This window comes from Oryx dammah, unplaced genomic scaffold (genome assembly GCF_014754425.2).
Source record: "Oryx dammah isolate SB20612 unplaced genomic scaffold, SCBI_Odam_1.1 HiC_scaffold_13, whole genome shotgun sequence".
Lineage (NCBI taxonomy): Eukaryota > Metazoa > Chordata > Mammalia > Artiodactyla > Bovidae > Oryx > Oryx dammah.
Genome location: NW_024070197.1, coordinates 11,666,766 through 11,679,572, shown reverse-complemented (window position 1 = coordinate 11,679,572; position 12,807 = coordinate 11,666,766). Strand labels below are relative to the sequence as shown.

Sequence of the window (12,807 nt, the reverse complement as noted above, 5' to 3'; positions counted from 1 at the left end):
CTATGTTCAATACAGGATACAGGATGCTTGGGGCTGGTGCACGGGGAAGATCCAGGGAGATGATATGGGGTGGGAAGTGGGTTCAGGATTGGGAACTCATGTACACTCGTGGTGGATTCAAGTCAATGTACGGCAAAACCAATACAGTATTGTAAAGCAAAAGAAAGTAAAAATAAAAATTTAAAATAGAAAAGAAAAAGAAAGAAAATATGTCACCTAAATTTAGATTGAGATGAAAAAATTCTTAGACTACAACTTAGTAGAACTGACACATAAAGAAATAGAAAAGCATAAACAAACAGAAAAGCTAAATAGTACTAAATCCTCAAAGAAATTCAACTAATTAAAACCCTTCCCATATAGAAATCTCCAGGCACAGATCAAAAAATTGATAAACAATGTATACATATGGCTCAACTTATGTAAATAGTTTTAGCTGTATAGAGTATAACTATATGTATATGAATATATATGGGCTTCCCTGGTGGCTCAGCTGGCAAAGAATCTGCCTGCAATGAGGGAAGACCTGGATTCGACCCCTGGGTTGGGAAGGTCCACTGGAGAAGGGGATCTCCCCACTCCAGTATTCTGGCCTGGAGAATTGCATGGACTATACATCCATGGGGTCGCAACGAGTCAGACACGACTGAGCGACTTTCACTTTATGCATATGTATAGTCACATATTTATATAGCTACTAGGATTCATACATGTGCAAACACATAAAGGATACATACAAGGACGCACATCAAACTGATTATGATGACTTCTGAGAGAAGGCATTTGGGGCTGTCACTTTACCTGCATTATTTCTGTTTCTAAACATTTTGTCTTTTATTTCTTTATTATTTCCATTTTATGAAACCATATTTATGACCAAACAAAACTCAACCTAGAATTAGATTCATTGATATAAAATATTCAGTGGTTTAAAAAAATGCTATTGAGACCTAAGCTAGGATTTGACATCTGGCTCTGACACTACCATACCCAAAACAAACAGTAGTTGCTCAATAAATATTAGTCCAAAGGAAAAGTCCATTTAACCACAAAAGGAAAGTCCACCACCACTTATGTAACACTGTGCATTTATTTACAAAGAGGTTAGAGAAACACACAGATTCTGGCCCCCCTGTGCACTGGGGAGTCACCATCGTCATAATAAATACAGTAATTTTTTTTTAAAGGAAAAAATACTGGATTGGAACAACTGAGGGTCATCCTGGGCTTCCCCCACTCCCTCTCACAGGGGGTGCCATGAGATAGAAGCCATCTTCCTTCCCCTCTTCTACCTCCCAATCCTTCATATCTGTCCAGGGAGGGAGGTGAAAGAGTCTTTCCTGGTGTTATCAACTCCTACTTGACCCTCAAAACCCCAAAGTCAGTGCTCCTTCCCTTTTCAGGGCACTCTGCAAGCACCCTCTGGGTCAGCCACAGAGTCTCTGACCAGGGTGCTAAGGGGATATCCTAAGAGTTCAAGGATGTGGACGGGGGCACTTTGTGAATGTGAACGGGGGCCATAACTGGGCATGGAAACGAGGAATAAGAGGGCTCAGTGAGAGAAACAAAGTGGAAAAAACGGACTGTCTAAACTAAAATGGGGAAATTCAAACTGAATTACCCCTTCTGTATACCACAGTACACCCATTAGTACAGATGAAGAAAGTGAGGCCCACAGAGAGGGAACTTTCTAGCCCAAGGGCTGCAGAGTCCGCAGCTCAACTGGGTCAAACAGGACTCCTCCCCAATTCCTCCCTGTGGTGGAGGAGGAGCCTTTTCAACCAAGACTGCAATGGATGGGGCAGTGAAGAAGGGTCTTTGGAAGCAGAGAGAATGGTGGTCTTTGGAAAGGAGGTGTAGAAGGGTCAGTGAGTGGGGGGTGTGGTGGTGCAGAGGCCATGAAGGGGGATCCCAAGCAAACCTCTAAACTCACACTGTAGTCATGACCTTGAGAGAACCCGAACGGAAACGCAGTATTTTCTTCTTGAGCGCGTGGGAAGCCTTGATCTTCACAAAGACTTTGGCGGGGCCCGCAGGCGCCCCTCCACCCGCACCAGCCCCCGGCCCGGAGGCCGCGGTGGCTGCTACCAGCTGCTGCGGCCACACGAGGCCACCGCTGCCATCGGAGTCGCTGGATGCGGAGCTGAAGGCAGGCGACTCGCCCTCGCTGGCGCTCGATTCACTCTCCCCGTAGCCGCCTCCGCCGACGCCGCTTGCCGGGCCCCGGCGCCCCAGGGGCCCCAGGCGCCCGGCCGAGCACTCCGAGTCGCTGCCCGCACAGCCGTAGAGCAGACGGCGCTGAGGAGCTGAAGGGGATGGGCCAGGACCCGGGCCTCGGGCGGCGGGGCCGCGGGGCCGGCCTCGGCGCCCATCGGCAGCGTCGATCTCGGCCGTGGAGCGCCAGCGGCGGCAGGACCCCGCGGCCTGAGCCGCGAGAGTGGGCGCGGGACCACGGCGAGGCCGCGGCGGCCGGGGCTCTTCCCTTTCGGCTGTGGGGTACTTGGGGGGACCTGGCGGAACTGCGGCGGCGCGGCCCAAAAGGCTGGTCTCGGACTGGGAGCGCGCGGCCTTGCGAGCCCTGGGCGAGCCCCGGCGGCCCGAGGCCTCGGCCATGCGTCCGCGGCGGCCCGCAGCCCGGGGACGCTCCCGCGGTGGGGACTGCTCCACGCTGCGGCCCCGCGTCAGAGGGGGCGCTTTGCGGCGCGCCGCGCGGCCAGGGAGGCCGCGGGTGGCAGCCTGCGCGCCCGGGATGTACTGTGCCTTCACCAGGCGGCCCTCCGCCGGGCTGTCGGGGGGCGAGGGGGCAGCGGGTGGCGCCACGGGCTCGGGGGTCGCCTCCGCCTCCCACGGCGAGGCCCAGGCGCGGCCCAATGGGGCAGGGCTGGCGGGACGGACCCCCGCGCGCTCCACCGGGGGCTCGGGCGCGGATCGCGCGCCTCCGGGGGGCGGGGACGCGTCGGGCTGCCGCTGGCGCACGCTGTTCTGGCGCCTCGGGCCCCCGTCCGCGCCCCCAGGACTGGTCCGGGGCTGGCCCGCCCCCCGGCGGCGGCGCCTGCGCAAGAGCGCCGAGATGTAGCCGTCCAGGGGCCGCCCCGCGCCCGAAGCATCGGGCGAGTCCGGGGGACGGCGGCCGCACGGCCGCGGGCTGCGCAGCGCCACGGCGTGCAGGGGGCTGGGCGTCAGGAAGGGCCCCGCGCGGGCTCGTCGCTCCGCGGAGGAGCAGGCCTCTGGGCCCGCAGACCCCGCAGCCGTCGGGTAGGGCGCCGAGAAGGACCGCGGCACGGCTGCCCTAGCGCCCACCGCCTCGGGTGCGCTGGGACTGGCGTCTCCTAGGGGAGGAAAGCAAAAAAAGGAAGAGAGGAGAAGCTCTCAAAGCCCTTTCCCTATGAGTCTAGGAGGAGCAGTTTGCCTGCCGCCTGCCCTACTCTCCCACTCCCATTAAAAACGACAGTCACAACGAAGCACCTGCTCTCACCCCTTTCCACACATCAGGTTCATAACGAAGTCTTCACGGTGGCCTCCAAGGCCTTGCATGGTCCGTCCTGCCTCTGCGTGTCTGACCTCCAACTCCTCTGCACTTAGAGAGCTCCACCTCCTGGATGCACGGGGCCAGTCGCACTTCCATCTCACGGCCTCCGTTTGGCTGCTCCTGCTACCTAAACTACCCTTCCCTCAGCTTGACTCAGTCCCTCTCTTACTTTAGGGCACCACTCCAGTGTCACAGTCTCCGTGACGCCGTGTCTGGCCAAATTTTCTACAGTTGCAGTTCCCTCCTCAGCTCCAAGAAACATGCTCTCATCCCCTTCTATAATTTTCTTTTCATGGTACATGTCAATATCTAATATCCTAGGGACTTCCCTGGTGGTCCAGGGGTTAAGACTCCGTGCTTCCAATGCAGGGGGCATGGGTTCAATCCCTGGTCGGGGAACTAAGATCTTAACATGGGACATGACCGTTAAATAATGAAAAGTGAAAGTGAAAGTCATCAGTCATGTGAGACTCTTTGTGACCCTAGGCATTGTAGCCCACCAGGCCCCTCTGTCCATGGGATTTCCCTGGCAAGAATACTGGAGTGGGTTGCCATTTCCTTCTCCAGGGGATCTTCTCGACCCAGGGATCGAACCCGTGACGCCTGCATTGCAGGTGGATTCTTTACTGTCTGAGCCACCAGGGAGCTTATTAATAAATAAAAATCTAGTATCTTAAATGTTTCACTTATTTATCTTGTATATTATCTATTTCTCACTCGAATGTCAGTTTCATGAAGACAGCGATTTCTTTACTGTTCTATTCCTCACCCCTATGATATGTGCCAGGAAGGCACATAGTAGGGACTCAGAAACGTAGTTGAACAAATGAAGAGCAGCGATTTCTATTTACCGAATGGCTACCATGTGCCAAGTTTCAATGTCTTTGGGCAGAGGCTCACTGAATAGTCAAAACTTCCCTGTGAAGTAGATGTTACGAATCCCATTTTAATGGATGGAGAGATAAGCCCAGAAAGAAGGAATGTGCTCAAAATCACACAGAAAGGGACAGTTACAGCCAGACTTCAAATCCAGGTTGGTCTGACTCAGATGCTTGTGGTCAAAAGCCTGGCTCTCGGGAGCCCAACCCTACCCACCTTACCTAGGGACTTGGGCCTCTCGCTGGCATAGATGCCCCGGGGTTCAGAGGGACCCAGGCGTCCATAGGAGCTAGAGCCAGAGAAGCCACTGTCCCCACAGAAAGTCGAGGGTGGTGAGTCCGGGCCTCCCGTGGAGCTGGGGTCTTCATAGAAGCCTAGATTTCAAAGAGAAGGGGAGAAAACAATCAGTGGGGGCAGAAAGGGGGACATGGGGTGGAGAGGAGATCAAGAGGCAGAGTGAGGAGCCTGTGAAACAGGAGACAGCGGGGTGGGGTGGTCCAGGCAGACCCCACTACCTCTAACCCATGCTTACCCGAGCTGCGCCCACTCTCCTGTTCCAAGCCCCCAGACTCCAGGCTCAGGTCTCCCAGCTGCTGGCCCAGGTCCCAGATGAGCCCAGGCAAGGCCTCCTAAGGAGGTAGGGAGAGCAAGATGGTCAGATAACTGGTCCTGTATTCTAGCAGCCCATGGGCAGAGTTTCGCTTTGACAGTGAGGCTCAGTTTCAAAAAGGTAAAAGCAGTACCCAACTTCCAGGATTCCCTTCAATATCTCTGTCTCTTCAACCGATTAGAAAGTCCTCCTGGTGGTCTAACTCCAGTCCCTCACGCTGCAGTCACCTCATTCCCTCTAAAGTGTGAGTGATAAGGTTTCAGAAGGCCCCATCTCTTGTCCCTTCTCTACCAGCTGTTCCTCCATCTGGAGCTCATGGCTCCTTAACCCCTATTAGGATGCTCTTTGAGCATAACTTCAGGTCTTCCTGCTGTAAAGGCAGGTCACTGCTAGAAGTTAGTGTTCAGGACCCAGCCGATCTCTCAGCCATTCATTCGTCTGGCTTCTCCCACACTGACTCTCTCTTCTCAGATGCTCCCATCTCCCCCACCCCCCAACGGCCCCCCTTTTTAATATTTAATTTTTTACTTACTTGGCTGCTCCAGGTTGTAGTTGCAGCATGTGGAATCTAACTCACTGACCAGGGATCTAACCCGGGCCCCTCCTGCATTGGGAGTGTTCAGAGTCCTAGCCACTGGACTGCCAGGGAAGTCCCCCAGTGCCCCTTATCACCAATGAAAAGTCCTTCTGCAAGTCGTCCTTAAGTTTTTCTTGCTGCAGGTTGACTCTGTCCCTCATTTGGGTAAAACAGGCTGACCATGATTCATATAAATCTTTGCACATCCCAGAAAGAATCCCCTCATGTCTACTGGAGGGCTTCCCTGGTGGCTCAATGGTAAAGAATCCACCTGTCAATGCAGGAAATTCAGGAGACGCAGGTTCAATCCCTGGGCTGGGAAGATCCCCTGAAGGAGGGCATGGAAACTCACTCCAGTATTCTTACCTGGGAAATCCCATGGACAGAGGAGCCTGGTGGACTACAGTCCATGGGGTTGCAAAGAGTCGGACACGATTTAGCGACTGATCAACAATAGCAAATGCCCTTCTGTGAATCTAGCCTTAGTGGAACTACCATAGCAAACCCAGGGGGTTCCATTGCCTCCAGCAGGGACCCCTCCTCCTGCTGCCCTAGCTCCATCCTCACCCAGAAGCCCTAGTGTGGGTCACAGCACCTCATCCCCATGGGAAATGTCGATGGAGTCTACCCTAGATCCTTTGTGCTGCAGGAAAAGACCGCCTCCTGTCAGATGTGAATAAAGAAATGAAGGTGAGACCCTTTAAGGGGAGTGACTGGGACACGGTGGGGGCAGGGGCTGAAACAACACACATGGGGTCTCCAAGACACTAGGACTTAACCCCCTTTTGAAACACAGGACTGGAGCCAGGAAGAGTCTCACACGGATCTGGGTGAGGCCAGAGGTGGGGGCAGCCTCGGGCTGACGGTTGACCCTCAGACAAAAGCGGCTTGTCTGGATGGCAGGCAGGCAGCGGGGAGGGAGGGAAGGGGGGAGGAGGGGCTGAGAGGGCAGCCGCCCAGGCTTGCCTATTTAGGGCAGAAAGACTGGCCGGCTCCCCCGCAGACAACCCCCCCCCGCAGACAACCCCCCCCCCCGCCCCCCCTGCCAACTTCCTATTCCTGTGGCTGCTCTCCTGGGCCCTGGTCCTTACCCCTCCCCCTAGAACAGAAGCCCCCATCTGGGCTTGTATCTGGGAGGAAAGTCAACAGATCGTTTCACTTTGAGCTTAGTGGACAGAGATGCTCAGAGTGGTGTCATCCTTGAGCAGATCCCAGGGATCTGTGCAGGAACATGATGCAGTGTCAGGGATAGCTAAAACACATCAAGGACCACCCCTATATCCCACATCCTGTCCCACACTAATCATGTCCTTGCTCACCCTGCTGTAGCCACACTGGCCTCCTGACTGTTCCCTGAACATACCAGACATGCTCCTAACTCAGTAGGATGTGTTTCCCCAGCACACTCTCCTGGCTCCCTCCCTGGCTTCATTCAGATGCCTACATGTTCCCTTCTCTGATCATTCTTTCCAAAATAGCTCCCCATCATTCTGCACCTGGGTTGCCCTGCCTTTCCCCCCTCCCCGACATAGCAGCAATGACCTCCTGACTTAAAATGATGTATCAGGCTGTCATTTGTTCATTGTCTTTCTCGCCAGATCGTCAGCCCCAGCCCCAGAAGGGCAGAGATTCATGTCTCTTCTGGATACTGCTGCACCGTCCCTGTCGCCACCCCTCCCCCCCAACCCAGTCCCGTACCTAGAACAGTTCCTGGCTCAAAGTAGGTGCCCAGGAAATGTTTGGGAAAGGAATGAATGAATACAGTAGAATACTATACAGCTGTTAAAATGGAACGAGGCAATTTCTATATAATAGAACCATCATCAAGACCTATTGTGGAGGGAAAAAAGGAAAATGCAGAGGGACTTCCCTGGTGGTCCAGTGGTTAAGATCCACCAGGCAGGAGACATGGGTTTGATCCCTAGTTGGGGAACTAAGATCCCAAACGCCCTGAGGCAACTAAGCCCACACTCCACAACTAGAGAAGCCTGTGCATCGCAACAGACTGCCCAAGTGCCACGACGAAGAGCTGGCACAGCCAAAAAAGAAAAGCAGAACATACAGTATAATGATGAGTCAGAACTACTACCTGGGGGTTGTATTAAAAGCTAAGTTACTGGGTCTGACCCCTGATTCCAGGCAGGAGCCTAAGAAATTGAATTTCTAACAAGTTCCTGGGTGATGCTACTAGTCCATCAGGCCACACTTTAAGAACCATAGTCTCTGACACCTCACTCAAGAAACTGGAATTTGAAAAAAGCAAAGCAAACTCTATGTATTTTGGAATGTAGGTTGTTTTTGTGCATAGATGCAGAATTCACACCAGGGTGACAATGGTGATCACAGACAAGAGGGTGGATTTTAGGGGGTCAGGGGAGGGATGAGGGGACTGGATAGTAGGATGAAGTGTTTATGGAAGCACAGCTGGGAGCCAGATTGCCAGGGTTCAAGTTCAACTCACAGCCACTTGCCAGCTGTATGACCTTGAGCCAGTTTCTGGGCCTCAGTTTCTTCATCTCTAACATGGGCATCTTTTGATTCCAATGGGGTTGTTGTAAGGATTAAACAAATTTAAACAGCAGTTCCTTTTAAGCACTTAATAAATACTGACTTTTATTATTACATGAAAGCCATGAATTTCTAACAGGGAAAATATAAAATCATGCTTTACTGGTGTAATTAGAAATCAATGAAAAAAGATTTTTTTTCCCCAGTAAGTTCAGTAGGTCCAATTTCAGTTCTTCCACTGCAGGGAAGAGCAGGAGTAAGGAAGATAAATAGCAGAGGCCTCTTCCTCCCCGGTGCCTGGACCCCACAACACCCCCCTATTTGCAAGTCTGACCTCATTTCTTCATCCTCCCAGCTGCAAGAGGATGAATCTTTAAAAGACCAGAAGGTCCTTGGCCTGAATCTGGCTCTCTGCCTATTCACAGTGCCCCTCATTGGTTTTATTGTGTTTTTTTTTTTTTTTTTGCAAGCCTGTTTGCAAGTGGACCTGAGGCTGTCCAACTCAGGCAGGTTTAAGATGAATGTGGTTTGGAACCCTGGAGACCCCTTTGCCCAAACTTTCCCAGACCTTTACTGCCCCCACTCACATGCCCCTGGTCTGTGTCCAGTTCCCTTGATCTCTGTTAGGAAGTCCTTCTGCAAGTCTAACTTGAGTCCTTCTTGCTGGAAGGGGACCATTTTCCTTGGCGGGAGAGAACAGCACTCCTGCCTCATTCAGGATTCTTGCCTCTTTTCTGTGAGGTTCCCCCTAATCTTTCCCTGCATCCCTATCTTTCCTACTAGAAATAAATCAATTCTAGCCTCAATCTTTCTTGTTTCAAAGGGAGTGTATCCCTGGGTGGCGGGATGGAGGAGTCGAAGGGGTGAGCATCACACACCAGAGGCTCAGGGATCAGAGAAGGCCCCCACCCCCTCTTTGGAAGGACCCAGGAACCCCCAACACCAGAGGAGTTTATATTTAGCGCTTCTCTGCTCCTCCCTCAGTGGCGCTGTCTCCCTCCCGTTGCCTGCCACCGCCTCCTCCCTGATGCGGGGACGGAGCTCTGCTTGGAGATTGTTGGGGGTTGGGGGTGGGAGTACTGATAGCTGGGAGTAGACAGAGGGGCAGAAAAGGGGGAGACTGAGGCAGAGAGAGGGAGAGGATGAAGGGCAGGGAGGCAGGACACAGCTGGCCTATCCCCATGCCTTCTGCCTCTCTTTGGAGGGATGGGAGGTGCCTTCCCAAGCCCAGCCAGCTTAGGGTGGGGTGAGCTGGTGAGGGCCCCCACAACGCGCGGCTCTAACTTTGGGAGGGGGTGGGGCCTCCCACAGCTGTTTCTGTTTCCACAGAAGAATGTGCAGGGTCCCTCTCCTGGCGGGGCGGAGGGGTGGGGGGGTGGGGGGAGGGGCTGGCCGTCCAGCCCCAGAGTCTGGCTTCAGTTTATCCCCACCTCCCCGCCATTCCCCATCCGAGGAGGGGGCAGTCGAGGTCAGTAGCAGGGAGAGCCCCCTCCCCCTGCTACCTCGGCTCAGGTTTCCCCAAACGGGAAGCTCTGACCACACACAGGCTTGAGGATGGGATCAGCAAGTGGAGCTGGGGTCTGGGGCCTGGCAGGCTGGGGGGAGGGGAAGAGAGAGACAGGGATGTGGGGCAGGAAGAAATGCAAGAAAGGAAGACCAAGGGAGACAGAGACCAAGAGGACTGAGAAAGGCAGAGAAACTGGCACAGAAAGTCACAGAGATGTGGCAGGAGGGAAAAGAGTGCAAGAAACCAGGAGAATTAAGGAACAACAAAGAGAGGGAGAGAGGGGTGATGCTCCCTAAGTCATTCTGGACACCTTGCCTCATCTTCCACCATCAAGCACCCAGGGCGTCTAGAAGTCAGACTCCCATGCTGCTTCAATTTGCCACCACTTGGGTTAAGCAGGGCTGTGACCAGGTAGCAAAGGAGGGAAAGTGTCACCGGAGGGTCGAGATCACCGTGGGATCCTAAGGGACTGTGAACTTCCCCTCAGCAGCAATCCTTCCCCTCAGGAGGTTCAAGGATCCCCTCCCCCCTCCCCGCCCCCTCCGGAGATCTCCAAGAACACCAGGACTTAGGGAAGACGGCGGGGGGCGGGGGGGTGGGTGGGCCGCTGATAGGGAGGCCAGGAGAGGGGCATGTTTGGATCCGGCTGTGTGACCTTGGGTGAGTCGTTTGCCCTCTTTGAGCCTTAGGTTTTTTCTCTATAAAATGGGTACTATCACCCCCTTATCCCCCAAGCTGCAAGAAGACAACGCCTGCCAAATACTCAGCCCGGGCTTGACACGTACTTGGCGCCCAGATGGATTTTCTTTGGGGAAGGGGTGTAGGGAATGCGGGCCTGTGCATCACACGAGGGACCGGCAGAGGCGAGGCAGCCCCCTTTTCCAGTTTGGGGGCGGGGAGGCCTGATACCGCCCGCCACCCAGACTCCCCAGCCCCACCCCCCTCTCCTTTTCCCCTCCTCCCTCCCCCACCCGGACGGCTGTCTGAGCATCCAACCGAGACAGACAGACAGACACAGACGAGGGCACAGGGACGGAGGACAGGCGGCCCCTCACCAGCTGCTCTTCCAGGGCCGCTGCGGCCCGGCGCGCCGCCGCCGCATCTTCGTCCTCGTCGGCGTCCTCCTCGTCCTCGGCCTCGGCGCCCCCCATTCCGGGCTGGGCCAGCCGCAGCGCCTGCTGCACGCGGTACTCCTGCCTCTCCCGGAGCCAGTGCAACTCGCAGAGCCCAGCCAGGCTGCCCTCTAGCCAGCCCCGCAGCCGACCCCGCTCGGGGCTCACCGGGAACGAGAAGGCCCGGATCATGGCTGCGGCCCCCCGCCCCAGACCGGCCGGGCCCCGCGGCCACCCCTCTCCCGGTCCCACCTCCCCGCCCCAACAGCCCGCCTGCCAGCCCGCCCGCTGGCCCGGCTGTCACCGTCTCATCTGCATAGACGCCCGCCCATTGGGCCGCCCACCCGCGCCTTATCTGCATGGCCACGCCCCCGGCGACAGAGCAACCCCGGCTTATTGGCTGGTACCCTTCCTTACGAAGCTGCTCTGCTGTGCAACCCCCCAACGCGACGCATGCTCGCAGCTGCCTACTCGATCGGCTTAAGGCCCTCCTCGCCACGCCCCCCTTCTCACCGCCTTTTGGGCCCTGGCCACGCCCCCACGCGTCACAATGAAACAAGTCCTCTCTTGCCCGGATATCATTGGTCCTGGTCTCTCCCATCCCGCAGCTGGTTCCGCCCCCTTGCGGGAGAGCTCTGGCTGTCATTGGACTGTCCCGCGAGAAGGGCAGGGGTGATCTATAAATAAAGAATGGGTCCTTCTGACATTTTGGCAGCTGCTCCACTCTCCCCACCTCTCCTACCTTCAGCTTCTGAAGCGACGCTCGGGGCGGAAAGGATTTGAGAGTCTAGTACTGATTTTGCCTCCTCTTCCAGGAAGCCTTCCCAGATATTCAGCTGTAATACGAGAGGGCCAGGCCAACTGAGACGACATCCACCCATAAAATTGTACTTCTAAGCGAGGTCGGCTTCACGGGCATATGACCCGCTTAGGAGGGCCCCGAGTTTGGTTTAATACTTTGTTACTGTCTTGAAATTCTTATTTTTTGAAAAAGGGCCTTGCATTTTCATTTTGCACTAGGCCTTTCAAATTCGGTAGCCAGTCTTACGTCTAAGAGTCTAAGATCGGTCTTGTCCCAAATTCGGGAATTATAAGACCCTGGGCCGAACAGAATCTAAGTGTCTTTTATCTCCCAGATGCAATGGGGCTTTGCGCTCACCATTCAACGATTCCAGGGGCCTTTGTACTACGTTCTAAGAGGCTTTGTTCTCTGCCTTCTAAGATGCTCTGTTCTCAACTCTCTACAGTTCATAAGAGTCTGAGCCTGACATTCGTTTGCAAGGTTCCCTCCTCCCTCCCCTGGCTCCTTGAACAGGGCTGATGCCCCCTCAGGCGGCCAGCCTGTGTCACTACGCTGAGTGTGCGTCCCCACTACCTTCAAGATCTAGCTCCAAAATTTATACCCATTTCTCAGACTGACTTTGACTCCCTAAAAACCAGGACCCAGAAGATCGTGCAAGATCCTTCCTCCTTTATGATCCTGGGTTACCTTCTGGTCCTGGACTGGAGAGAAAATGTTAGAGATTGCGAGCAAAGACTACAGAACCAGACTGCCTGCGGTGAGCCCTAGCTCTGCCACTTTCTAGCTGTGAGACCTTGGAAAACATGCTTGCCCTCCCTGTGCCCCACTTTCCTTAGCTGCCTAATCGGGGCTGTAATACTGTCTACTGCATAGAGTTGTTATGAGGATTAAGGGAGATGTTTGTCAAGTGCTTGGCGTACTTCCATTATAAAGAGCCACAGAAGGGTCTGATAAATAAGTTAAAAATAATCTTGTGAGTCTCACAGAGAAAAAAATGAGTCTGGATTTTTGTAGAGATAAACTTTATTCAATGCTCCTCTTGTTTAAGACAGATGTATACTGCCCTTTATTGTTGTTGTTATTCAATCACTAAGTCGTGTTCAACTCTTTGCAACCCCATGGATTGTAGCCCACCAGGCTCCTCTGTCCATGGAATTTTCCAGGCAAGAATGCTGGAGTGGGTTACCATTTCCTTAAGTTACATTAATTTACCAACAGTGGGGAGATGATCAGATTGATGAAAGGGGATATGGAAAGCTCACTCTCAAACAAGATTTTCTTGG

General features: G+C 54.2%; 1 protein-coding gene across 1 annotated transcript; it reads right to left on the bottom strand.

Annotated features, from left to right (window-relative positions):
- Window positions 1-1,071: 1,071 nt before the first annotated feature.
- DACT3 (dishevelled binding antagonist of beta catenin 3) lies at window positions 1,072-10,999 on the bottom strand. The gene is made up of 4 exons (XM_040252462.1): window positions 10,666-10,999; window positions 4,941-5,037; window positions 4,630-4,782; window positions 1,072-3,329 (listed from the first exon to the last, which is right to left on the bottom strand). Exons 1-4 carry the CDS (start codon window positions 10,912-10,914, stop codon window positions 1,930-1,932), a joined length of 1,899 nt encoding a protein of 632 aa, XP_040108396.1. The 5' UTR covers window positions 10,915-10,999; the 3' UTR covers window positions 1,072-1,929.
- Between the last annotated feature and the right edge of the window lie 1,808 nt (window positions 11,000-12,807).